Source organism: Vipera berus, assembly GCF_964194415.1.
Source record: "Vipera berus genome assembly, chromosome: 1".
NCBI classification, from domain to species: Eukaryota; Metazoa; Chordata; class Lepidosauria; order Squamata; family Viperidae; genus Vipera; species Vipera berus.
The window spans coordinates 223,472,591-223,498,568 of NC_138202.1; the positions used below are offsets into that span (position 1 = coordinate 223,472,591).

Genomic DNA, 25,978 nt, shown 5'->3' on the forward strand with positions numbered 1-25,978 from the left:
ATTCTTGCAACCCTTACAAAAGTTTGAAATAACGGCGACAAATTATGCATATACACTACCATTTTGAAAACCCAAGTTTTCACACCCCCTGGAATATCATCTTGCATGCCCCGTTGGGAACCCCTGTGCTACATACTTCAGAGCCAACAATGGCAAATGCTCAAATCAGAGAAGTCCCCCAAACCACAGCTGTTCAGACTTGTCAGGCTTGAGCTTGAGCCTTTTTCTAGGCCTCCATAGCCTCCAGACACTAATGTGGTCAACGCAGAGTATAACTGAGTACCCCCTGAATAGCAATTACAATGTGTGCAGGATATAAAATAGGAGCAGGAAGAGTAGAGCCCTTTGGAAACTTAGGACTGGACTTCTCTTCCTATACCAAGGTCAAGTGGAACAAACTCTGGAGGAAGGAACAGAGCTACTGCCATATTGTGCTTCCCACTCCTAATCCCCTATGTCAGTCCAGAGGGATATAAGGACTGATGGTATCAAAAACCACTAAGACATCAAGGCAGGCCAGGATGAATGCACCTTAACCATCTTTAGGTAAAGGTAAAGGTTCCCCCGCACATGCGTGCTAGTCGTTTCCAACTCTAGGGGGCAATGCTCATCTCCGTTTCAAAGCCAAAGAGCCAGTGCTTGTCCGAGGATGTCTCCGTGGTCATGTGGCTGACATGACTAGACGCCAAAGGTGCACGGAACGCTGTTACCTTCCCACCGTAGTGGTCCCTATTTTTCTACTTGCATTTTTACGTGCTTTCAAACTGCTAGGTTGGCAGAAGCTGGGACGAGTAACAGGTGCTCACTCTGTTACACGGCACTCGGGATTCGACCCGCCAAACTGCCGACCTTCAGATCGACAAGCTCAGCATCCTAACCCACTGAGCCACCGCATCTTTACCACATTTTAAAAACTAATTATGCAAAATATGGTCAGTGAACCATTCTGTATTATAATTCTCACTAGGTACACCAGACAAGAAAATCAACTCCACATGAAGACTAAAATTACTTTTATTTAGACTGGCTACTATAAGAAAACCTTGAAAGTCTGATTGTGCTGTAATGTCCTCTTATTTCTTATACAGATAGTCCTTGGGTTATAATTGCTCATTCACTGATTGTTCAAAGTTCTGAGCACACTGAATGAGGGTGATTTACAACAGGCCCTTGAAGTTGTGGTGACTTTGTGACTTTTCTACAAGCAAAATCAATGGGGAAGATAGCAAGGAAGGACACAATTTGTTTCCACTGCTTTTTCTCTGGAGGAGCCCTGCTAAGAAGGACCTCATAGTCCACAGCCCTCCCCCACCCAGAATTCCATGGGGCATAAATATCATAAACTATTTTTTGTTAGAGAATGAATAGGAATCTATGCCTATGCACCACTGTAACTTATGTCAGAAAATACAGAAGTCTTCTATTGCAGAAAGGCATTTATATAGGCATTTTTATTCTCTTTCTGCAGGTTAGGTTGCCAGCAATATTTTACCCCCAGTTGTTTTAAGAAAGAAATAATAAAAAAATGATTTTATATTAATTGCTGACTTCGGCCTTCCTTTCATAAAGCCATTTGATTCAGTTCATAATAGAATAATGCTGTATATACTGTTTCAAATTTAATCTTTGCTAATAGTTACTGTAATCATTTTAAGTGCTTATAATGTGACTAAAATTATCATGAATTGGGCATGACACTTGTTCAGTTATTCAGTTCTTATCATGTCAAGTGAAGTGATTTTCAGCAAAAAAGAAGCTTTTTAAAAAAAAAAATTCTTGCAATGTAATGCCATGCATTTTTTTCTCCAAAGAAAAATATTAATGGTTGCCATAGCACAGATGTTACAGAAATTATAGATAATGAACCAAAAGAAATTCCTATTGAGAATTGCAGATTTCATTTTGAAAAGGAACTACCAAAAGTAACTCTGATATGAAATCACCCTTCACATTTATTTATTTATTAAATTTATTTGCTGTCTATCTTGTGGATCAGGTGATTCTTATTATATTACTAAAAGAGTGAATGTACTTAAAATAAAAGTGTAACTTTATCAGCTAAGGAATTTGAAAGGTATCATTTGAAAAGTGATGATACCCAAAATAAAAATTGAAAGCATGAAAATATATGTCAGTATGATACAAGCACACAAAATAATTACCGTACGTTAAGCAGCATCCAATGAAAGATCCATCAAATCAATATGCAATACAATTTGAAAGCAACATGAATTAATCCATTTAATGCAAAGGAAAGAAGAAACAGAAGAATCTCACTTCTCTCAGATGTGAGTTTCACAATAGGGATTATATTAAGAAGATAGAATACTCATCAATGCATTTTAAGATGGTGGGCTTATGATAACAATTTTAAATTCATATGGAAGGATAGAATTCTTCAGAAGAACCAGCAATAAACTATTAAGCTTTTGATAGTTGTGGTCGCAAAACACTAGCTGTTGCACTATATACTAGCAACAGATTTTGGTTGGGTGTAATGCCACTTTTTCTGCATTCTTACTTTACTTGTTACATTTTTATCCTGCCTTTAATACTCAAGGTGGTGAAAATACCTAATACTCCTTCCTCCTTCCATTCAGCACCTTTAACCATTACACCAAACTAGCTTTAATCCCTTACTTCAGGGGTGTCAAACTCGCAACGTCACATGATGTGTCACAACATATCGTTACTTTTTTTCCATTGCCAGCAATGGGGTTGGCACGGTTTCACCATGATGCATCCGGCCTGCGGGCCGGCAGTTTGACACCCGTTACATTGTCCTAGAATTCTATCAACAGAATCATTAACTCAACCAGCATTTCACCAGACTTGTTAGGTTATTAAGTATTTATTTATTTATTTATTTTAATCCCATTTATATCCTGCCCTTCTCCGAAGACTCAGGGCGGCTTACAATCTAAGCACAAATCAAATGTGCTTAGCAATAGCCTTCATTCTATGTATATGCTTGCTTATTAGGGCTTTCCCCCCCCAGCGGCATTATTACAAAGTCAGCTTAATTGCCCCCAACAATCTGGGTCCTCATTTTACCTACCTCGGAAGGATGGAAGACTGAGTCAACCTTGAGCCTGGTGGGACGCGAACCTGCAATAATTGCAGGCAGCTGGTGTTGCTTAAGGAGGCATTAGCCCACTGCTCCACCAAGGCTGTTCAGAAAACTCAGCCTTTTAGGATTGATCAATTTCACAGGTTGGCCCTGCAAACATGAAATTACACATTGACTGCTGCCGGCGTCAACTTCCCTCCGCCCTGTGCGTTCCCACAGAGAGGGCCTCCTCAGGGGGAGGGCCTTCTCTGTGGGCGCTCCGGCTTTATGGAACCAGCTGCCGGTTGAGCTCCGGATGGCACCGGACCTTCGCTCCTTCCGGCGCGGTCTGAAGACCCATTTATTTGAACAAGCTGGCCTGGCCTGATGGGGGATGTTAGGGTTTTTAATGGGTTTTTATATTGTTACTGTTTTATCTGGGCGATTATTTAATTCTCTTTTAATTTTTGTATTTTCTATTTATATGTGCCCTGTTCACCGCCCTGAGTCCTTGGGGAGAAGGGCGGTATACAAATTTAATAAATGAAATGAAATGAAATGAAATGACTGTGCCATATTATTATCAGTGTTTTATATGGCATACTGTTATATTTAGCTGAAGTTTAAGATTTATCTTTCCTAGCAACAACTATCCTGTGAAATTGGTTAAGCTGACACAAAGCCATGAGCTACTGAAGAGAGGATTTTTAGCTTGAACCTACAAATCCCCTGAATCATTCAGGGGACATAATCATTACCTTTATAATGTTTGGCACCCTCTGGCATAATCAACAGCTATCCTTGGCTATTCTACAATTGTTGCAATGGAATATCTGACCTATCATTTATCCCACTTGCTTCATGTTTCAGTTTCGTTGTTCATTTTATCTTGATATTTCTCATTCTGAGTTAGTTGCCTTCCTAAAATAATCTGGAAACTGCTGCTCTGATATATAAATGGAGAATATGCATGTGGCTCTGCACTGTATTCCTAAAATTTGGTTAAACTTTTGTAATAATTTAAAGCTTAAATTAAACCCACCAAATGGAAAAGAGCCCACTGCAGAAGTGTGATGTCCCTTGGACATATCTTCTATGGCTCTCAAAGGCAAATACTGTAATCTATTGTAATCAATTACAGTATGTAGCTCAACATCAGAAGAATAATAGCATAGGTGAGATTTGAGTTTTAAATCTACACTTGGTAGTGAAACTTAAGAATAGGAAGGAAAAGGACAAAGAGTGGAAGATAAAATACAGTATAACATTGGGATTTATATTTGAAATGGAAGCCTGTTCTCAGCTTAAAGTTCAAATTTGTTGAGATATCCTTCTCTGACCTCCATTTCCCAGATGGCCGAAACCAAGCAATCTTTTGAGTTTCTAGATGCTACTATTTAGATAGGTAGTTGGAGCCAACGAATGAGTGACTCGGCAGTGAAATAATGACATGTTGAATCCTGCTTCTCTTCTCTCCTGTGAAATGCAATATTACTTCTAAAATATGAACATAGTGCCTTAACAAAAGACAATAAAGTTGAGGTAGTTAAAATCATTTTTACGATTAATGCTTAGAGTCTTTTATTAACCATTCCTTACAAATTGTAGCTTTTTCTTGTTGTTTTTTCAGGAGGCTAACCCATGCTTTGTTGTGCTTTTTCCATTGCTGTATCACTTCATGAAGGAAGAGAGAGAGAGCAAAGCACTAGACTCCATGAGAATGAAAAAAAAACTTGGCCTGAAAATAATGTGATTGTATGCTGTGAACAACCAACCAATATTTCTGTAATACTCTGAAAAATATGTATGAAGAAAGCAAAAGTAATCTAGGCAGCAATTTACAACATATAGTAGGGAAAGAAAAAGAAATCACTGTGCAACTTACCACTTCTTCATGGGTAGCGCCTTCTACACTTATGCCGTTAACCTAAACATCATAAAGGGATTATTTGAAACATTAGGTAAATAATACGAGGCATTTAGCATAAACATTAACAAGCAACACACTTTACAGTAAGCGTATACAATCAACTGACCTGTATTACAGCATCTCCAATAAATAGCATTCCCGACTGGTCTGCTGCAGAATTACAAAAGAATCACAAATTACTTGAAAGACTTAAAATGGTAAATGCTGCTACAAAACCTGCTGTTTTGTGAAAGGTGTTCTTGAAACAGCATCACAGTAATTCAGAGCAACCAAAAAAAAAATAATAGTGCCATTTCTAAGAAAATTATGAAAGCTACTTTTCGTCAACAAAAGATTATCCTGTAAGGAACACCATTGAGGTTTCTCATTAATGATAAGATTTCATTAAAATGGAGGAAGCATGATTTTTATTTTTTTTAATAGCATTGGTAAAATACCAAAGTAGGAATTCTGCTTCCTTTGTTCTTTCCTACTGAAAATATGTCCATAGAATGTAATAATTAAAGGAGGTGTAGTACGAATTTAATTAAGTGTGAACTTGAACACTTGCAAATAATTTGCATCATTTCTGCAAAATAAAATTAATGTGAATGCCAACTCATAGTGTAATGTAGAAGCATAAATTGCTGTACCACTTATTTGAAGGAAAACACTCTTGTTTCACAGGCTTATGTTACACCATATGAATATAAATTTCCATGTGTTTTCAATGCTTTTACTGAATATTTCTATAATTGGGAAAGGAAGGAATTATTGAAAGCTAAGAACTGTCAGTTATCATTTGTGAAGGGTAAGCGGGATATGTAAAAGTTTTAAGTAAAAGAAAAAAGCATATTGTGCTCACCCCAGAGTGTACCAATAAATGCTTCAGTTTCCAACAGGACCACAAATATGGAAAGCCATTTAGGGAATGTTTGAGGGGATTAAAAAAAAAAATCAGGATTTTCAAATTTGCTTCTAAGGGTAAATTCTTTGGGAATTGGCATTTACTATAAAACAAGCTAGAAATAAAACTATATTGTACTATTTATTATTTATTGATATGATTTATACAGCCCCCATTTTCCTCAAATGACTCAGGACCATTTACAAGAATTAAAAACACAGAAACCCACAGTGTATAATCCCTGAGGCCCAAGGACAAACTATAATACCACTTGCAAAAAGCACACCAACAACAGCACAGTTCATCAAACCACCTAAGTGCCTGAGCAAACAGATCTTCAATGCCTCGTGAAAGCTTAAAGACTTGGGCCATCTGAATGTCCAGGGTGATGTTGTTCCATAGGGGCTGACATTGAGTAGACATGAGTCCAACAAGATGGCATTGTTTAGAAGGAACCCAGAGCATGCTTTATTTAGCTCTGGTGGGGAAAGTTGAAACAATGGGAGAGAAGCAATCCCATAAATAGTCTGGCCCTATGCCATGGTGGGTTTTATAGTTGACAACCAGCACCTTGAATTGCACTGGGAAACTTATTGGAAGGCAGCGCAGCTCGTGGATCAAAGGTTTATTATGGTACAAAGAGAAATACCAAGAAATGTCCATCTTGCTGCATTCTGGATCAGCTCTACCTTCTGAGTGTTCTTCAAAGTAGAGAGTATACAATAATCTCTTTTTTTTAACGCCCTGCACTTTTCTTCCCTTTGCTTTCCCTATATCCTAGAAGTGAGAAACAGATGTTGCAGTTCCAATCATCCTGGGCAGTGGTGAGGAAGGCTAAATAACTGGATTCTGTCCTTTACCCTGTGCTGGATAAGCAGAAAAGAAAACTCTTATAGAAACATCCAAATGCAAGAGTCACAGACGGATTTTGAGTTCAGGAATAAATGAAGGAAAAAAGCTGTTTCTATTGCTCAGTAACAAAATGAGGTGACTTTCTACTGAAATCTTGCTTGCTACTGGGCTGGACAGCTGAAAAACATCTATACGATTCCTTTCATTCACCAATTTCTTCCTTTCTATTTGGGTGAAATTAATCAGTCAATGTAACATGATGGCTTTTAAAGGAGACTGGATGTATTTCCAAAGACTAAGTCTATCACACCTGCTAACTGTGTTGGCTTTATGCGGCACTGGATTTTACAAAGGTGCCTTGTTGGTCAAAGTAAAAAAAAGACGCTGGCCTGATTTAGCAGATCTCTTAACTTTTTATTTAATTTGTCTATTTCTAGGTTGACCAATTTCCAGACAACTTTGGGTGGTTACTTGTTCAGTTATGGCAGGAAAACAATTACCTGAGAATTGCTATATCCATACTGATCAGCAAGCATCCAAATGTCTGAATGGTGTTTAAAAGCTAAGTATAAGATTTCTATTTGATTGAAATGTTTAGCAGATTTTCTACTTCTTTATCTTTTGAAAAACTTGAGGATATGTTTCAGTACAGACCCTGGAGTTGCTTTACAAAAGGGACAATTGATCTGTATGTGTGATTATAAATACCAATAGATAATGTATCTGTATGTAAAAATCCAGATAAGAAATCTTTTAAGATTTATATGACCAATCATTTATAAGTAGCTGCTTTTATTTTGAGGAAAACAAGTACATTCTGTACTGTTTGAATGGCAGGAATTTGTGATAAAGATTGTTCTTTATTGTTCTTTTTTCTTTTCTATATAAAGAAAAGTGAGACCTGAATATCTTTCCTGAACATTAAAAAAATGGAGAATTGCACATTAGGGGCCAAAATTATGGGCTGTTGATGTATTGGATAGAAATAGGAGAAAATTATAATCCAAACAAGGTTTAAATCAACACGGAAAAATGACTACAACTGAACATATAATAAAAGCTAAGCTGCATTATCATGGTACATTAGCAATGTGCTGTTATCACTCTTGTAGTTAAAACTACTATGAATATCATAATATCGTAATGTTAATGCTTGTTTTGTAGCTAAAATGGCAAAATAAATAAACATAAGCAAAGAAAGTAACCGAAGCTGTTACACCAAATCATATAACTTTCAGCAGGCATAGGTCATGAGGTGATAAAATATGTGGCTCCTCTCTTAATCTCCAAGATATTTTTTATTATTTGTTCTTAACCCACCTTTATTATTTTTACAAATAACTCAAGGTAGCAAACATATCTACCAATACAACTTTCTCCTCCTATTTTCTCCAACAAAAACCGTGGAAGGTAGGTTGGGTTGCAAAAGAGAGTGAATGGCCCAAGGTCATAAGACGGGACTTGAATTCATGGTCTCTTGCTTTCTAGCCTAGTGCCTTAGCCACTAGACCAAATTGGCTTGTGTTATCAATTTACAGCAATATGTTGAGTGATATAGATAGTCCTCACTTACTGATTGCCTATTTTAAAGACTTTTGGAAGTGATGATGGTATTAAAAAAAACCTAGCTTTGCAACCAGTCCTCACATCTATGACTGTCACAGCATCACACAGTCACCTGATCATCGCTTGTGTGTTTCCCAACTGGCTTCCAACAAGCAGTTAACAGAATGCATTGAAGGAAAATGCAAGCCGTAAGCAATGTTGTAAGGCTGCCATGGTAATGTGATTTTTCACTTAGTGACTGTGCACTTAACAACACAATTGATGGTCCCAATGGGCGAGGACTACCTGTAATTCTCTGAGCAGAATATTCCTGTAAGCTTTTTGTAATTATTTATGTATTTATAAATAAGTTATTGTGGGAAAGCTCAATGGTATTTTAAAATACACCAAGCAAACTTTCAAACCCGTAATACTTTTTTTAAATTTCAGCATTAACAGCCAGTCAACAAAACAGAAGGTAATTTACCCATCTGACTAATATAGAATATTCACAATATTTTACCTCATACTTAGGAATGGCAAAACTGAACTATAGTTTGGCTAGAAACAAATAATGGGATAATACTGGCAGAGATACATATTTTAGTTCCCACTGATTGTAAGAAGACAATCCAAACTGTACTTTCTTGGTTCTAAACTTTGATTTCAAGGAATGTACTTAACTACTGTTGTTTATACCCCAGTATCTCCATCTGTTTCAGTAATGCCTCTTCCAGTTTGATAAGAAGCTTCCTACTAACCTGTTCTTAAAGTCTCACTCTGAAATCCTAATTTATACAGCAGGGAAAGCTTCCTTAACTTGACAGGAATTGGTATGAGAAACAGAATTAGCAATCCTCCTTCCTCCTTCCCCACTTCCAGTTTTGGCCTTTGCTCATCTTCAGTACCAGTGATGGATACAGTGATATAAGGATGTTGCAAGAGAGGATGGGACCTTTGGACCATGTTCCTAGCCTGCTAATCTTTTTTGTATTAGGAGAACCATTTCTTTTATGCCCAAATTAGGTCTACTGGAGGTGTGACACACTCATCTGAACACATTAAAAATAATTTCAAAAAATTGTGCCACTGAATTTCAAGAGTATAATTTGGTGTGGGTTTAGATACCATTAAAAATGGGTACCTGGAGCTGCAACTGTGAGGCACACCCTGGCTTTCTGGAAAAGCCATTAGGCCATCACTAGAGCACAGAAATGAGGACATTAGATATGGAACATGGAGTAACATTATGTTCATGTCCATTCTTTGTTTTTATCTGTGTGACTAAACCTGCCTTTGGAAGGGTGCCATAGCGACACTAATGAGGGAGATCCAGGATCTCTCCTAACCCTTTATATCGCATCCCATCCAATTTTGGGCTATTCAAGTGAGACTAAAAGTGGGAATGAAGGTTTACCTGCCAGGAATACAGAGCAGCTTGTTCCACAGAAGCTATCATAGATTAATAGAATGATGTTTCTCTTGTGATTTCTTGCTACCTCTGGATAATGGAAAAACTCATGCTGCCAACCTGATCATTTTATTTTAAATGTACTTTATGTTGTAGCTGTGTCCTGTTTTTTCCCCCAGATGGCACATCAATCAAAACATAGCTTCACAGATTTTATTTTCAGCCTTGCAGTTAGCGTATTGGTACGGTGCTCAAATATAAACTTATTGTAGCATGTGATAAAAAGACTATTTGCAATATCAAAATATTAACCTGAAATAGCACTATGGGAGAAAAGCAAAAAAGGATTAGGGATTTAAGTCCTTCAACTTAATAAACTCTGACCACACAATAGTGTACAAAGAACCTTCTAAATGATTTATAAACTCCTAAAGCAATAGTAGTTTATTACACATATTCCACTCTTCCATTAGGCAGTCCAGCGGGGCATACAAGGCTTCCCTGATCAAGACTACTGCCAAGGACAGACCTACAGCTTAGTAAGGGCATAATGGACTCTAAAGCAATAACATACAAGTGACAGCAATTCTTCTTTCTGCACATATATAAGAGCATCCTATTGTAGCTGATAAAGACCAGTTGTAATTTTCTGTCTGTCTGTCTGTCTCTCTCTCTCTGATTCAAAAAAGGCACAACTCTACTGCAGTAAGGTAGAATAATAACAATGTTGTGTCCTACCCTTTTCTAAAGAAAGGTGAAGTCAGGTTAGTATGAGTCTCTTTCATAGGACTGTGCAATCTTTTCTGCATTTCCCCTTTTGATGGCTTGCTCATTCCTTCTCTACTGTATATCCAAAGTCAACTCTATATACTGTTACACCAACTGTATCCCAAGTTTTAATCAACAAAAAATACATGAGTTAAGGGGAAATTAAACCCTCCCATTCCCATACTGAAACATCTGCATCAATTCTCTGCTGTTTCCAAGATTCCTTTCAAGATACAATAGTTACCGTATTTCCCCAAAAATAAGACCGGGTCTTATATTAATTTTTGCTCCAAAAGATGCATTAGGTTTTATTTTTGGGAAAATACGGTACTAAATGCATCTGTCTGGCTGACCATCTTAACTGGGGCTTATTTTGGGGGTGGGGCTTATATTAAGAGCATCCTGAAAAATCATGCTAGGGCTTATTTTTTGGTTGGGTCTTATTTTCGGGGAAACACGGTAGTTAAAGGCTTGACTAATAAGATGTTTGATTATGAACCTATCTTAGATCTTCACAGAGACAGGACAGATCTTTTTGAGGTTTGCCTTGCTTGCTGAGGTCCTTTTTTTTTAATATGTGAAAAAATATTTTCTCCGGTCTTGCTTCCAAACTGCATGGTCACGGTCATGTCCTTTTTTTTTTAATCTCCACGGCTTTTATTTCTAACTTCTTCAAAACTGTGATTTCCTTCACTTCTTCTACTTTAATAAAGTCAAGATACCTTTATCATCCATCCTGTTGGAATGTTTTAATCATTTTTTTGCTACTTTTCATACTTTTTTGCTGGTTTCTGGTTTTGTTTGTCATTTGTACATCCCCTTAAAGAGTTCTCATTGTACTATTCAGCACTTTTAGTGAGAGTCATTCAAATAATTCATTATGTGAATAAAAATGGTGGCTGTTGTTGATACGGTTTCATAAAGCTCTCTCCAAAGAATGATTTGTATTTAAAGGCCATTATACAGCTTCTCGGTTAAAGCAGAAAGGAGCACTTTCTCAAGAGAAGGTGACAATCTTCTGGGTTCTCTATTATATTTTAAAATGTAATGCCTTTAGAAATTCTCCCAAGGCTTTTTAAAAAAAGTTTTTAAGCCTTAAACTTAAAATATATTTACTTTTTAGCTATAGGAATCCAAGGAACCCACTCTGTTGATTTGATTTCTTTTTACTTCCCAACTCTATTATTCTAATAAAGCATTTTGTAGAAAGGAAACAAAGCTCTTCTCAAGCAATTATAAAGTACACTTAACATCTGAAAATAGAGAGGTTAGTGTATTTACACGGGCATGTTAACATTAGAAGTAAATGGGCTTACTGAACTGAATAATATGACAGAATCTACTGAGTTTTATAAAAGGCTAATGAGTGTTTCACTGGAACTAGATGTCAACAAATGAACTTAATATTTTTTGCTTTAAGACAATACAAAGACAATGCAGTCAAGGGCGAAAGGAATGTGCACACAACTAACAGGTGGAATACTCTTCTATGGAATAATGTAGGTAAAAATATATTTAACATGTCAGAGCAGGCACAGTCCTATTGCGTGCGACAACCCAGAAGCAGACACAGCAAACAGTGGTTTGTAACAAATGGTGGTTTATCTACAACACCTACAATGCTATACAAGTATCACTAGGAACAATATACATACACCTGCCTACGAGCAGAATCCAACACAAGGTAAATACAGCAGGAAAAGGAAAAGAAGTAAAGACATACTAGCAGAGCCTCCCCTTTTTTTTTTACACAGGCTCTTAAAAAGAAAACAGCCAAAGACCCTGCTGACTCATTCTCATCATTGCATCAGCTGGTCAGCTCTTAAATCATCACCTTGACATAACAGGTAAAAACATTTCTATTTTTCTTTCATAGTATTTTATCGTCCCATGAATATCTGCATTTTGCTCTCGCTAAATATAGTTTTCTATTATACCTCTTCACAACTGTAGCTCACTAAGTAACTGCAATGCCCCACATACAGACACAATTAATGTTTGTTTTTGGGTTGTAAATATTTTATAGCTGATTTCTCTGTTAAATACACAAAAACTGAGGAAAGCTGATTTCGGCACATTTTACTAACTGTACAAGCCATTTTGTGTGCCTTGACTGGGATAGGCCAAATGTGGCATGTGGGTCAGAACCAGGAAGTAAATGAAATGGAATGTAAATGAAATTCCAGTCATGAACATCCATCCATTTTCCCGTGTTCTGCCTCTGATGCTGCAGCTCCTCTGCATCTGATTGTCTCTTCCTCTCCTGAGTCTGATCAGAGCTCATTCATTTACTGCTTCAGGTAATAATCATCTATGTCAGAACACAGACAAACCAGTGTTTTAAACTCTATGGATATTTCTCAAAGAATATGGAATTTGCTATACCTATTAAGAAGAACCTTTAGTCTATGTGTGAGCCTTCAATTTAGTCTTGACTCCTGGCAAGCGACTAGACAAGTCTACGGACTTTTCTCGGCAAGATTTTTGGAAGTGGTTTGCAGTGACACCTTTCCTAACACTGAGAGAGAAGAAATACCCCAATTCACTCAGCTGGCTTCATACCAAAAATGGGACTAGAACTCAGTCTCCTGGTTTCTAGCTTGCTGTCTTAACCACTAGATCAGATTGGCTCTTGAGAATGACTGTAGATACTGGAAAATATTTGAGTTTTGTCTATATGTAGTGAAATGAGGTGGTACAGGTGAAACTCGAAAAATTAGAATATCGTGCAAAAGTTCATTTATTTCAGTAATGCAACTTAAAAGGGGAAACTAATATATGAGATAGACTCATTACATGCAAAGCAAGATAGTTCAAGCTGTGATTTGTCATAATTGTGATGATTATGGCGTACAGCTCATGAAAACCCCAAATCCACAATCTCAGAAAATTAGAATATTACATGCAATCAATAAAGCAGAGTACATGGAACAATATCTGACCTCTGAAAAGTATAAGCATGCATATATACTCAGTACCGTATTTTCCGGCGTATAAGACGACTGGGCGTATAAGACGACCCCCGACTTTTGAGAAGATTTTCAAGATTTTTCATCTTATATGCCGGAAAATACATACATGCCAGTTGCCAAGTGTCCGACACAAGCCCGATTCAGACCCGTCTGATGCAGATGGTGCAAAGCCCTGCCGGTTCCCGCCCGACGCCGGACGGCTCCACCGGTGCCGCCTCGAGAGGGAAGGGCGTGAGGCGCCTGCCACAGCTCCCCGAGGACTCCTTAGCAGTTGGGGAGCGTGCACGTGTGCAGGACTGCCCTGCTGGCTCCCGCCTGACACCAGCCTGCCCTGCTTCCTCCACAGTGAGAGGGGAGGGCGTGCCTTCCCGGGCTCGCTGACTTGCAGCCACGCCAGAGCCGAAAGGGGCTTTTCCTTCCACCCACCCTTTGGAATAAACGCAAGAGCTGCGTTTACACAATGCGCTCTTCCAGGCCAGACTGCAAACGGCATGCCAGAAGCCACAACCACCGCGGGAACTCCGAGTCCCCACCTTTCGGCAGCCTGCACGGCCCAGCGCAATCTGCTTATGCTCAGATGCCGCTTGGGCGAGGGGGAGGGGCTTCCTGCCGCTCCCGGGGTCTGGCATTTGCAAGGGGGAGGGGAAGGGAGAGTCATGTTGGAGGGGGGACTGGACTAAGGAGGCTTGAAGTTGCTTTGCAAGAACGGGGGCACTTGATTGATTTATGTACTATTTTCCTGCGTATAAGACGACTGGGCGTATAAGACGACCCCCCAACTTTTGAGATTTTCATGGGTTAAAAAGTCGTCTTATACGCCAGAAAATACGGTACTTGGTTTGGGCCCCTTTTGTAGCAATTACTGCCTCAATGCGGTGTGGCATGGAAGCTATCAGCCTGTGGCACTGCTGAGGTGTTATGGAAGACCAGGATGCTTCAATAGCGGCCTTCAGCTCTTCTGCATTGTTTGGTCTCATGTCTCTCATCTTTCTCTTGGCAATGTCCCATAAATTCTCTATGGGGTTCAGGTCAGGCAAGTTTGCTGGCCAATCAAGCACAGTAATCCCATGGTCATTGAACCAGGTTTTGGTGCTTTTGGCAGTGTGGGCAGGTGCCAAGTCCTGCTGGAAAATGAAGTCAGCATCCCTATAAAGCTCGTCTGCGGAAGGAAGCATGAAGTGCTCCAAAATCTCCTGGTAGACGGCTGCGTTGACCCTGGACTTAATGAAGTACAGTGGATCAACACCAGCAGATGACATGGCTCCCCAAATCAACACAGACTGTGGAAACTTCACACTGGACTTCAAGCATCTTGCAGTGTGTGCCTCTCCATTCTTCCTCCAGACTCTGGGTCCTTGGTTTCCAAATGAGATTCAAAAGTTGCTCTCATCAGAAAAGAGGACTTTGGACCACTGAGCAACAGATCAGGTCTGTTTTTCTTTAGCCCAGGTAAGATGCTTCTGACATTGTTTGTTGTTCAGGAGCGGCTTGACAAGAGGAATACGGCATTTGAAGCCCATGTCCAGGATCCGTCTGTGTGTGGTGGCTCTTGATGCACTGACTCCAGCCTCAGTCCACTCCTTGTGAAAGTCCCCAACACTTTTGAATGGCCTTTTCCTGACAATCCTCTCCAGGCTGCGGTCATCCCTGCTGCTTGTGCACCTTTTTCTTCCACACTTTTCCCTTCCACGTAACTTTCTATTAATGTGCTTTGATACAGGACTTTGGGAACATCCAACTTTTTTTGCAATTACCTTTTGAGGCTTTCCCTACTTATGGAGGGTGTCAATGATGGTTTTCTGCACAACTGTCAGGTCAGCAGTCTTCCCCATGATTGTGATTCCTACTGAACCAGACTGAGAGACCATTTAAAGGCTCAGGAACCCTTTGCAGGTGTTATGGCTTAATTAGCTGATTAGAGTGGGACACTTTGAGCCTAGAATATTGCACCTTTTCACAATATTCTAATTTTCTGAGATTGTGGATTTGTTTTCATGAGCTGTAAGCCATAATCATCACAATTATGACAAATCACGGCTTGAACTATCTTGCTTTGCATGTACAGTAATCAGTCTATCTCATATATTAGTTTCCCCTTTTAAGTTGCATTACTGAAATAAATGAACTTTTGCACGATATTCTAATTTTTTGTTTCACCTGTAAATAAAAAGATATAGATAGATAGATAGATAGATAGATAGATAGATAGATAGATAGATAGATAGATAGATAGATGATAGATAGATAGATAGATAGATAGATAGATAGATAGATAGATAGATAAAATTTTAAATTACAGGAATATACTGTACTATACCTTCTGAGGTTTAGATTGGCCAATTATATACCAGGCTGCCTAATTAGAATTATAATCTTATTGCACAGTCTGAGCACATTTACACAGAAGTAGTCCTACTACGGTCAATGGGACTTACTTGATAGTAAGAGTATATGTATAATGATAGACATGAGCTCTGGTTTTAAACATTCTTTGTATTTTGGGGCATGTAGAGAACTGGGAAATGTTTGGAGGATATCAGAATAGTAGTATCCGGTTTACATTTGCAGAAGTTTCTACAGTTTCTCTCTGTCCTCCTTGTACTTTAAAATTGCAGCCTGGATCATGTCCTAAATCAGTCTTTCATAACCAGTTATCCTCCAGTTGTGTTGGAATCACTTTTGTAATTCTTAGTCAGGCAAAGATGGACCTTCTAAGAGTTGAACATTGTGGAGGGAGTAACAGCCTGGAAAATGATGCTCTCAGTAACAAATATGTACATTGTTATACTTTTGTTTTTACAGCATACTTTAATCCCCCCTCTTAATACTGAGGTAATTGTTCATGTTTGAGTACATATGTTAAAACAACATAAATGGGAATTGGTTCAAATGAAAATGTGAAACAATTTTACAAACTTGCTGTAGTCATACTGTAATAACAAAATCCCATTCTAGTAGACTGAATAGACAGTGTAAAGCTTTATGCAACCTTACTGAATAAGCAATGAATTGACATTACTTTTTAATAAGGCAGACCACTTTTTCCAACAGAAATTACACTGCTAAACAGCTAGTATTCATCTAATTCTCTCAGATACGACAGTAGCATACTTTGGTGATTTAAACACATGACACTGGGTCAACAAAGATTGTGGTTTTTCTTGCTTGCCTGACTTTATGATAGATAACCAGAAACATAGCAATATTAGAAGCCTGAAATGTTTGTAAACACAGAGAAAAGCATTTGCTATATAGTTTACACTCATATACATACAAATAAACACACCAGGGATAAAATAACCCAAGCTTCCACTTCATAACAAGCCTCTTTCAACATTTGAACATTACTTCCAGCCTTGCTTGATCAGGTTGGATTGGAAGACTCTGCAGACAACTCCAGTTTTTCTGGTGTATTTGCTTATATGCCTACTATTTATTTGTTTGTTTAGTATTTTTAGAAATAACTTAAGGCAGCAAACATACCTAATACTCCTTCCTCCTCTTATTTTCCCCACAACAACTACATGAAGTGGGGTTCGGGCTGACTGAGAGTGAATGGCCCCAAACCACCTAGCCACTTTTATGCTTAACTTGGGATTAGAATGGAAAAACTCCTGTTTTCTAGCCTAGTTCCTGAACCACAAGACTAAACTGGTTCTTTTTGGTTCTACTGTTACATTTCACTGTCATATTATACTCTTTTTATATATTGTAAGTATTATTTTCTCTTTGTTAAAGACTACTTTTTTTCCACAGCTATTTTTACTCCCTGTCTTAATATACAGTACTTGATCTCTATGGATACAACATTAAAGGCAACAAAAATTATATAGAGAATCAGAGGAATTGTGATAAATTCTTGTTTCTATCTCCTGGGAAGTGGGTGAGTGAATTAGATCTCACATTTAGACATAGCTTTGAAAACCTCTTATGGAAGAGCAATAGGAGTTATTGGATATGGAACCACAGCTCATTTGCTTATTTACTCCCTCTGTCTACCCATATACATAGACACAGTGGTGGGATTCAGCCAGTTCGCACCACTTTGGCAGAACCGGTAGCTAATTTTTTGTTGCCCGGCTGCAGAATGGATTTCTGGAAGCAACATCCACACAGAGAACCGGTTGTTCACATATTTGAATCCCACCACTACATAGACACCATATTCATGCAGGAATACAGATTATTTCTTTGTCCCTCTTACTCAAAGAGACACCTTGTTGTTCTCCCTTCCTTCCCCCATTACTGTCACTAATGGTTGCAAATACAGGTAATCCTCGACATACAACAGTTCATTTACGTTCAAAGTTACAGTGGGATTGAAAAAAAGTGTCTTATCACTGTTTTCCACACTTATGACTGTTGCAGCAAAACTGTGGTCCCGTGATCAAAATTTGGATGCTTGGCAACTGGCTCCTATTCATGTGATCACCTTCTGTGACCTTCTGACAAGCAAAATTTATGGGGAAGCCAGATTCATTTAACAACTGGGTTACTAACTTAACAACACAGTGATTCACTTAACAAGTGTGGCAAAAGAGGTCGTAAAATGGGGCAAAACTCACTTAAATGTTTCATTTAACAACAAAAATGTTGGGCTCAATTGTAGTCATAAGTCAAGGACTATCTGTTCACTGGGTGTTGCTGAGTCCATGGCACAAGGCATACATGTCAAACTCGCAACATCACTTGACGTCGTGTAACTTATCGGGACAGTTTTGCCATTGCCAGCAATGGGGTGGGTGTGGCTTCTGCGTGACACATCTGGCCCGTGGGCCGGCAGTTTGACACCCCTGTCATAAGGGAAGCTGGAAGATTGATGTATACTGTATCTATTTCCTGCTAATCATTGCAGCAAGCAAAGCATTGTAATCAGCTGACTGTTAATATCATATTTTCTGAATCTGACAGCTGATTTGGCATGTGACTATAGGCCCAGTAATGCAAAATAAAGACAGGGTGCTGATCACAGGGAGCTCCTCAACACTTTTACAGTGGCCTCTTTATATGGGTAAATTAGTCATATCTTTTAAGGGAAACTTTACAAGGGTGTAGAAATATAATAACGCTCTTCAAATTCATGAAAAGGCATCACACAAAATATGATTAAAACCATTTTCCATCTTTCCAGAATACAGGACATAGAATAATGGATTTAAATTACAGGAAACCAGAATTACAGATTTTGGTTGTATCTTAGGGGGAAAAAAGTTCTCTAACAATAGACAAAATACTGAGGGAGGTGGTGGATTCCCACATCTTACTGGAGATGTTCGAGCAAAGGCTAAAATAGTATCTTTTGGGTTATATTTAATTTAGATTCCTTCAATGAAAATGAGATTTAACTCACTGGCTTGAATGGCCTCGCCCTAATTTTTAATTTGAAGTGCATAAGTACTGCAGCTAGAAAGCACAGCCTTAGGTATATTCCTACTTATATCAAAAACTTCTAAATAGAAAACTACTTACTAAAAATGGGGACATCATTGGAAAAATGAACAAAGTAGAAAGAGTGGGATCTAGAGAGTACAAAATAGATTGGGCAGGGCAATATTCAATGATACCACATTTTCAAGTTAAAGATGTGCCTAATTTAGTATATATTGTCATGCAATATACGATTTTTTCATGTCTACATTATTCTAGCATTTATAGGTGGCTCGCTGAAAATTGCAATCCTGTCTCAGCATGCCATGATTAATAATAAAATTCACTTTACATCTAACAAAAAACGAACTTGCTTTTTCACAGGATGTTCAAAAGACAAATCCTTTGCAACATGTTCTTTATTTTTTCCTTTGTCAACATGAATCCTTCAAAAACTGAAAAGGAAGGAAGATGCCTACAATTTAGGAAGATGTTAACACAATTGTAGAAGACTGAAGGAAATGAATGCAAATATAGATTGTCCTCAAGAATACAACTTTACTTCTTAAACAAATCAGAAGTCAGTATGTCAGAATAATGTATTAAGTTTCAATAAAAATCCTTTTTCTTTAAGCATCCTTCTGGGATGTTGTTACTCTTTAGGGACCACACATTACTTTTTTTAAAAAAAGAAACTATTTTAGATGATGATGATGATGATGAGTATTATGTTGTTAATGCTTTCTTTATATTCTGAAATTTTGTCTGAAATTTGCTTTTTTCATTTAAACTTTCTTCATTTGTGTACATAATGGTAAATTCTGTGAGCATTCTAAGCTTCTTGCGATTTTTCCCAAAAATGTTTTTGTAACATGAATGAACGAACAGAAAGACCTTTTTTTCTGGCCTTTGGAGGCCCTTTGAGCAAAACTCCATAGTAGGCATAAAGCCCAGCTCTTGAGAATTCCCTCCTCAGTCTCTGTATCTCATATAGCTCCATTAATTTTGTAACTTCTGAACTCCTAGAATGGTTAGGCATTGCTGTTGGTTATTAAAAAGTTGTGTATCCTCTGATTAATATAAATGACGTTTCTTTTTCCAAAGTTGCTAATAACTACTTTGGGCAGATTCTACACGGAACATATTCCCCACTTAATTTTATGTGATATTCCATGCAATTTCCTTGTGATATAGCAGACATGTCAAACACAAGACCCGGGGGCCGGATCTGGCCCGCAAAGTGGTTTCATGTGGCCTGCGAACCCATCCTAGAAACGGTGAGGGAACGGCCCCCACTGCCTTGGACCTGGCCTGCCGGGGGCCAATGTACAATTTCATGGCGACCATCTATGCTGAAATACATTCAGTCTTAGCTCCACAAGGCCATCTGGAAACAGCGAGGGACCAGCCCCTGCCACATTGGCACTCCCCCCTGGGCGCATGCTGGGGAGGTATCACCCTTTGTGAGGAATGAAGAAATGCACCATTGCCTGGAAGTGGCCAGCACATGGCTCTGCCTACTTTGGGCAGGCTAGGGGCTGGGCAGCATTGCGCTTCTCTTCAGATTCATGCCACCCGGCTCAGCCTCTCGGCACTGTGAGGAGAGCACCCCGCTGCCTGCCAAAACCGGGCAGGCTGGCAGCTGGGCAGCATTGCGCAGGTAATATCGACTCTCATGCTGTTCATGGCATCCCCTCCCCCAGAGCCCACCAAGCCAGATATGTGAAGTAGGCGAGGGCCATGTGCTGGCCACTTCCAGGCGATGGTGCATTTCTTCATTCCTCATGAAGGATGACACTTCCCCAGCTGTGTTTCTTGCCTGTTTTTCTCCCTCCCTCATCTCAAATGTTTTCCCATCACTAGAAGGAAGGAAGGAAGGAAGGAAGGAAGGAAGGAGAGGGAGGGTCTGAGGGAAGTCCTGCCTTAGACCTTCCCTGCTGCCCTTTCACCATCCCCTTGCCCCCTCCTCCTGGCCTATCTTGGGGGGGGGGTCTCCCATCCTATTGCTAAGGAAGCTTTGGATACAAAGCCAGGTCTCCTCACATGGAGAGGGAGTGGGCTTCCCTCTTGACTTTGCCCTCATACCCATCATGAGCAACCTGGCTAAGGAGAGCAAGCACAGCAGCAACAGCCTTGAGGAGGAGGTAAGTGCAGCTGGGCACCCCCTTGGGAAAGTGGGGTTGGGCTTAGTGCTGCGGGTGCTTGAGTCCTGGGCTGGGCATTTGACCTCCGTGCCACCATCCAGCCCCCACCACCACCTCCATGGTGGTGAAGTCCAGTGGACCATGCCTTGGCACTTGCCCCGGTCCCATGTCCTTCTGCCAGAGACCTTCAGATCTGTCCCACTCCTGCCCAGGCTCCCACAGGCACCCTTGACATGAACGATGTAGAGCTGGCCATGCCCACCCAGTAGGCCACACCCACTCCAGCCACACCCACCCAGTAGGCTGTGCCCACCCTGGCCACACCCACCCAGTCCCCCAAGGGCAACTGCAATGCTGATGTGGCCCTCAATGAAATTGAGTTTTGACACTCCTGTGATATAGCTATGTCCATCACTACTTGACAGCATTGCCTCAGTGTGACAAGATAAGAAATTTTTACTATACATGTACAATAGAATTTGGTACATTTATATATGTATGTGTGTGTACGTATATGTATGCTTGCTTGTGTAGTGAATGAAAACTGTAATTGTCTATTCTGAAAATGAACTGGCATATTGAGATATAAAACATGTCCATTCATTTTTCAGGCAGCTTGTAATACACACACACACACACACACACACACACACACACACACACACACACACACATATACAAGGAATTACAACAAATGCAAATAAGGAAACATCAACACAACTTACTCAAGAGCTAAGTGACAATAGGGGAAGAACATTATCATATGCAAATACACAACAGCTGATGAGAGCCGCAAGACGAGATATACTGGAGGGCGATTTGGCAACAACAATAAACATCCAGAGAGGAGCAGAGCAGGGGAGGCAATAACGGGAGGGAAGGAGATGCTGGAATCTAAAAGCACGCAGGTGGATGCGACGCGACTAGAGAAAATACTATCGACCGGAGCAGGTAGACCGGTGACGTGCTCAATGAGCAGAGCGCTGAAACAGCCACTCCTCCTATAGATTAATATTCTGTTCAAACCTAACAGTTTTAATAAATTTCATTCATGCTCATTGGTTTTAAAAATAAGTGGAAAATAATTGAGGCTGTAGAATGTAGATCAATTTATGCTAACAGAAAGTAACATATACAGGAATAAAGAGAGAAATGCAAATGGAACTTCCATTATATCCCACAACTCCTACAATTATATTTGACTTTGTTTAATTGCCTATAAAATTGGGTCTTTAAAGTCAGTCTGTTTGAAATTTAGAAAACTGAATATCATGAAAGAGTAAATAATACAATGCTCTATAGATGGAAAACATCAATAAAATGGGCCAAAAATAGCTTTTTGGTTTTTAATTTGAAATCAGTAGAAGATGGATACAACAGAACTCCACAGATGAATAATAAACCAAATTAGATGGACGGACAAATTAAGTACTTTTTATCTTTAAAATATTTTATTCATTGCAATAAGTATCAACATTTAATTATTGCATTTTCATGAAATGTTGCTTATGCAAATAAATAATTGCTTTACCTGCTTGGTCTTTAAGTATTTTTGATATAACAACAGGCACTTTGTGCTCAGCACCACCCTGAAAAAGATTATAAATATAAATTTTGTTTTATGCACTATAAGTTACAAAACAATATAATTCTAAAATTATGCATACCTTTATACTTAAGCCCAAGCCGCCAACTGGTTGTCTACGAAGTTTAACGGTTCTGTGCTTTAAAAAATGGTAGAAAAATAAATTTAGGTGAAAATACAATATTAGATGTATGCATAAGAAATGTATCAATATACTTTAGTTTATACAAATACTTGATTTAGAAAGGAGAGAAATATGGCATTTAATCAATACTAGTCTCAGTATATCAAAAGAGTTTTCTGGATTATTGATCGGTCAAAGGTGATGGTGTGGTAGTCTGCAAGCTAGATGAGAGATTCTAACTTGAACATGGTTGTTGTAAAACTGGACACATTGGTGTCATGTCCTTCCATTTATCAAAGAATTTGCCTGTGGTGCAGGTATGATTATGGCCAACAATCCAGTCTATTTTTCTTATATCTTACTAAAAAAAAAGTTACATGAAACCCTCTGTTGACCAAAACTATGAAGGGCAAAGGAGGTCAACATATATGAATTTGTTTGGTAACAATCATAGCTTATTAAATTGCTATGTTTATAGAATGATGTGAGCCAATTGTTAAATTCTGGGGAATTCTGCAATTGACAGCAAAGCTGAACTACTGAATAATGCCTAGTGTGTTGATTACTTGTTCTGGGGGTAGCAACATGGCAGCAGCAATGAAGATGGCAAACATTTACCAGTGCAACGCTGATTTCATTCAACTGTTGTGACCCATCAGGAGTCATCTTTCTTAACACCTGACCACACCTGGAATATTGCATCCAGTTTTGGTCACCATGTTACAAAAAGATGTTGAGACTTTGGAAAAAGTGCAAAGAAGAGCAACTAAGATGATTAAAGGCCTGGAGACTAAAACATATGAAGAATGGTTGTAGGATTTGGGTTTGGCCAGTCTAGAGAAAAGAAGGACTGGGGGGGACATGATAGCAGTATTCCAGTATTTGAGAGATTGCCAGAAAGAGGAGGGGTCAATTTATTTTTCAAAGCACCAGAGGGAAGGACAAGAAATAATGGATGGAAACTAATCAAGGAGAGAAGCAACCTGGAATTAAGGAGAAACTTTCTAACAGTGAGGACAATTAACCACTGGAAGAGCTTGCTGTCAGAAGTTGTGGATGCTTCATCACTGGAGGTTTTTTAAGAAGAGACTAGACAGTCACTTGTCTGAAATAGTATATAGGGTCTCCTGCTTGAGCAGTGGGTTGGACTAGAAGACCTCCAAGGTCCCTTCCAGCTCTATTTTCTGATTCTGATTTTGAATCAACTGAGGCTATTCAACATGGGTGGCCATATATGTCTTTTAAATACATAAATGGATAATCATGATGTAAGAGAAGTAAATGGCAAAAATTAACACAGACTGAAAGAAAAGAAAGAAAATATATACATACAATGCACATATACAAAATGAATAGATGGTGGAAAGAACTACAGATCTGAATGAAAGGTCTGATTTTACAGAATGGAATTAATAAAGGAAGAAAAGCAAAGCAGTGAAAGCAAACAAAGAAAAAAATTAAAGAGTTTGAAAAAAGTATGAACTGGTGTCATCTAAACAGTTGTGCATGCTTATGAAAGTAGGAATTCATACATTTGTGAGAATTTTATATTAAAAGGTAAAGGTAAAGGTTCCCCTGCACATGCGTGCTAGTCGTTTCCGACTCTAGGGGCCGGTGCTCATCTCCATTTCAAAGCTGAAGAGCCAGCGCTTGTCCAAGGACGTCTCTGTGGTCATGTGACCAGCATAACTAGACGCCAAAGGTGCACGGAACGCTGTTACCTTCCCACCGTAGTGGTCCCTATTTTTCTACTTGCATTTTTACGTGCTTTCGAACTGCTAGGTTGGCAGAAGCTGGGACGAGTAACAGGCACTCACTCTGTTACGCGGCACTCGGGATTCGACCCGCCAAACTGCTGACCTTCTGATCGACAAGCACAGCGTCCTAACCCACTGAGCCACCGCATCCCGGTAAATGGCAAAAATGAAAGAAACCAGGGATGAGGTTTTGGAAAAAAGAAGAAAGTGAACAGGTGACATGAATAGATGGGAAACGAAAAGGGTGTGTGAGGACTAGACAAGTGAGCATGGACAAAGATATCTGGCTATTCAGAAACCGAAAAATGAAAGGAAGTGTTGACTTTCAGTAATTATCTGCTTAGAAACATCTGTTTAAACATAATATGTCTCTATGCATACGCATGGAAACGGAAAGCACAGGAAAGCATAGCTCATTTTATTGCTTATGATAAAATATTGAGGAAAATTAGTGAAATTAATATTGTCCAAACATGCACTTTCCCTTCTTAGGTTTGCCTCTGCTGCTTGCACTAACTCTGCAACTTGAAAAGTTACCCTTTGTCTTGCTGGAGTTTTATTATAAACAAGTATTACATGTGTCCCAAATTTTTCACCCTTCTCCCTAAACCTCCAAGAAGTTATTCTTGATATGTTCCCCCTTCCAGCTCCCTTGCTCAGTAGGAAAGCTGCTGGGTTATTTGACAAACTTTGTTTCTAGCGCTGCTACTTAATGCCAAGTCTACTGGCAAATCTGGATTGTGGATGACTGAGCAGACCTGATTTGCATCACCAAACCTGAGTGGGCGAAGAGGGGAACCCAAAATCACAATTGGGTTTACTTGAGATCCTCAAAGAGAGAGACGGGTTATTTAAAGAAAAAAGGTAGTGTATGAATTGAAGGGACGCGGTGGCTCAGTGGGTTAGGACGCTGAGTTTGTTGATCAGAAGGTCGGCAGTTTTGCAGGTCGAATCCCGAGTGCCGTGTAACAGAGTGAGCGCCTGTTACTCGTCCCAGCTTCTGCCAACCTAGCAGTTCGAAAGCATGTAAAAATGCAAGTAGAAAAATAGGGACCACTACGGTGGGAAGGTAACAGCGTTCTGTGCGCCTTTGGTATCTAGTCATGCTGGCCACCTGACCACGGAGATGTCCTCAGACAAGCGGTAGCTCTTCGGCTTTGAAACCGAGATGAGCACCGGCCCCTAGAGTTGGAAACGACTAGCACGCATGTGCGGGGGAACCTTTACCTTTTTATGAATTGATGATACTTGGTGGAATCAAGAATAGTTTGTAAGGACAGAAAAGGATGGAGAAGTGCAGTGATCAATGGTAGAAATTAATTTTATTTTCTTTTTTTTCTGATGTCATTAATCTTTTTTTTTATTATTTCTTACTTATTTGCATTTGCATCATGTTTCTCCAAAAATGAATAGGATGCTAGGTATGTCTGTATGCTAAAGGAAAAGAATTATATTTTCTGTTCAGTGCTTGAACTATAGAATGTTTTATAACAGAAACTGCTGTTCAAGTATTTGTCTACTGAAGTTTATTTTTTTTTTTTGATGCTCCAATGAGAGTTCAAACTGTTTCTCTACTCACAAAGTTGAA

The 25,978-nt window shown here is 39.1% G+C and overlaps 1 protein-coding gene across 1 annotated transcript in view; it reads right to left on the reverse strand.

The window, feature by feature from the left end:
* Window positions 1-25,978, reverse strand: part of SNTG2 (syntrophin gamma 2) — a gene marked incomplete at both ends in the record, with an annotated part of 260,611 nt that overhangs the window by 115,779 nt on the left and 118,854 nt on the right. Inside the window, 4 exons of the mRNA XM_081314298.1 lie at window positions 4,935-4,976; window positions 5,086-5,129; window positions 22,456-22,513; window positions 22,592-22,648. Coding sequence (XP_081170424.1) covers window positions 4,935-4,976; window positions 5,086-5,129; window positions 22,456-22,513; window positions 22,592-22,648 — 201 coding nt within the window. The remainder of the gene's footprint in view (window positions 1-4,934; window positions 4,977-5,085; window positions 5,130-22,455; window positions 22,514-22,591; window positions 22,649-25,978) is intronic.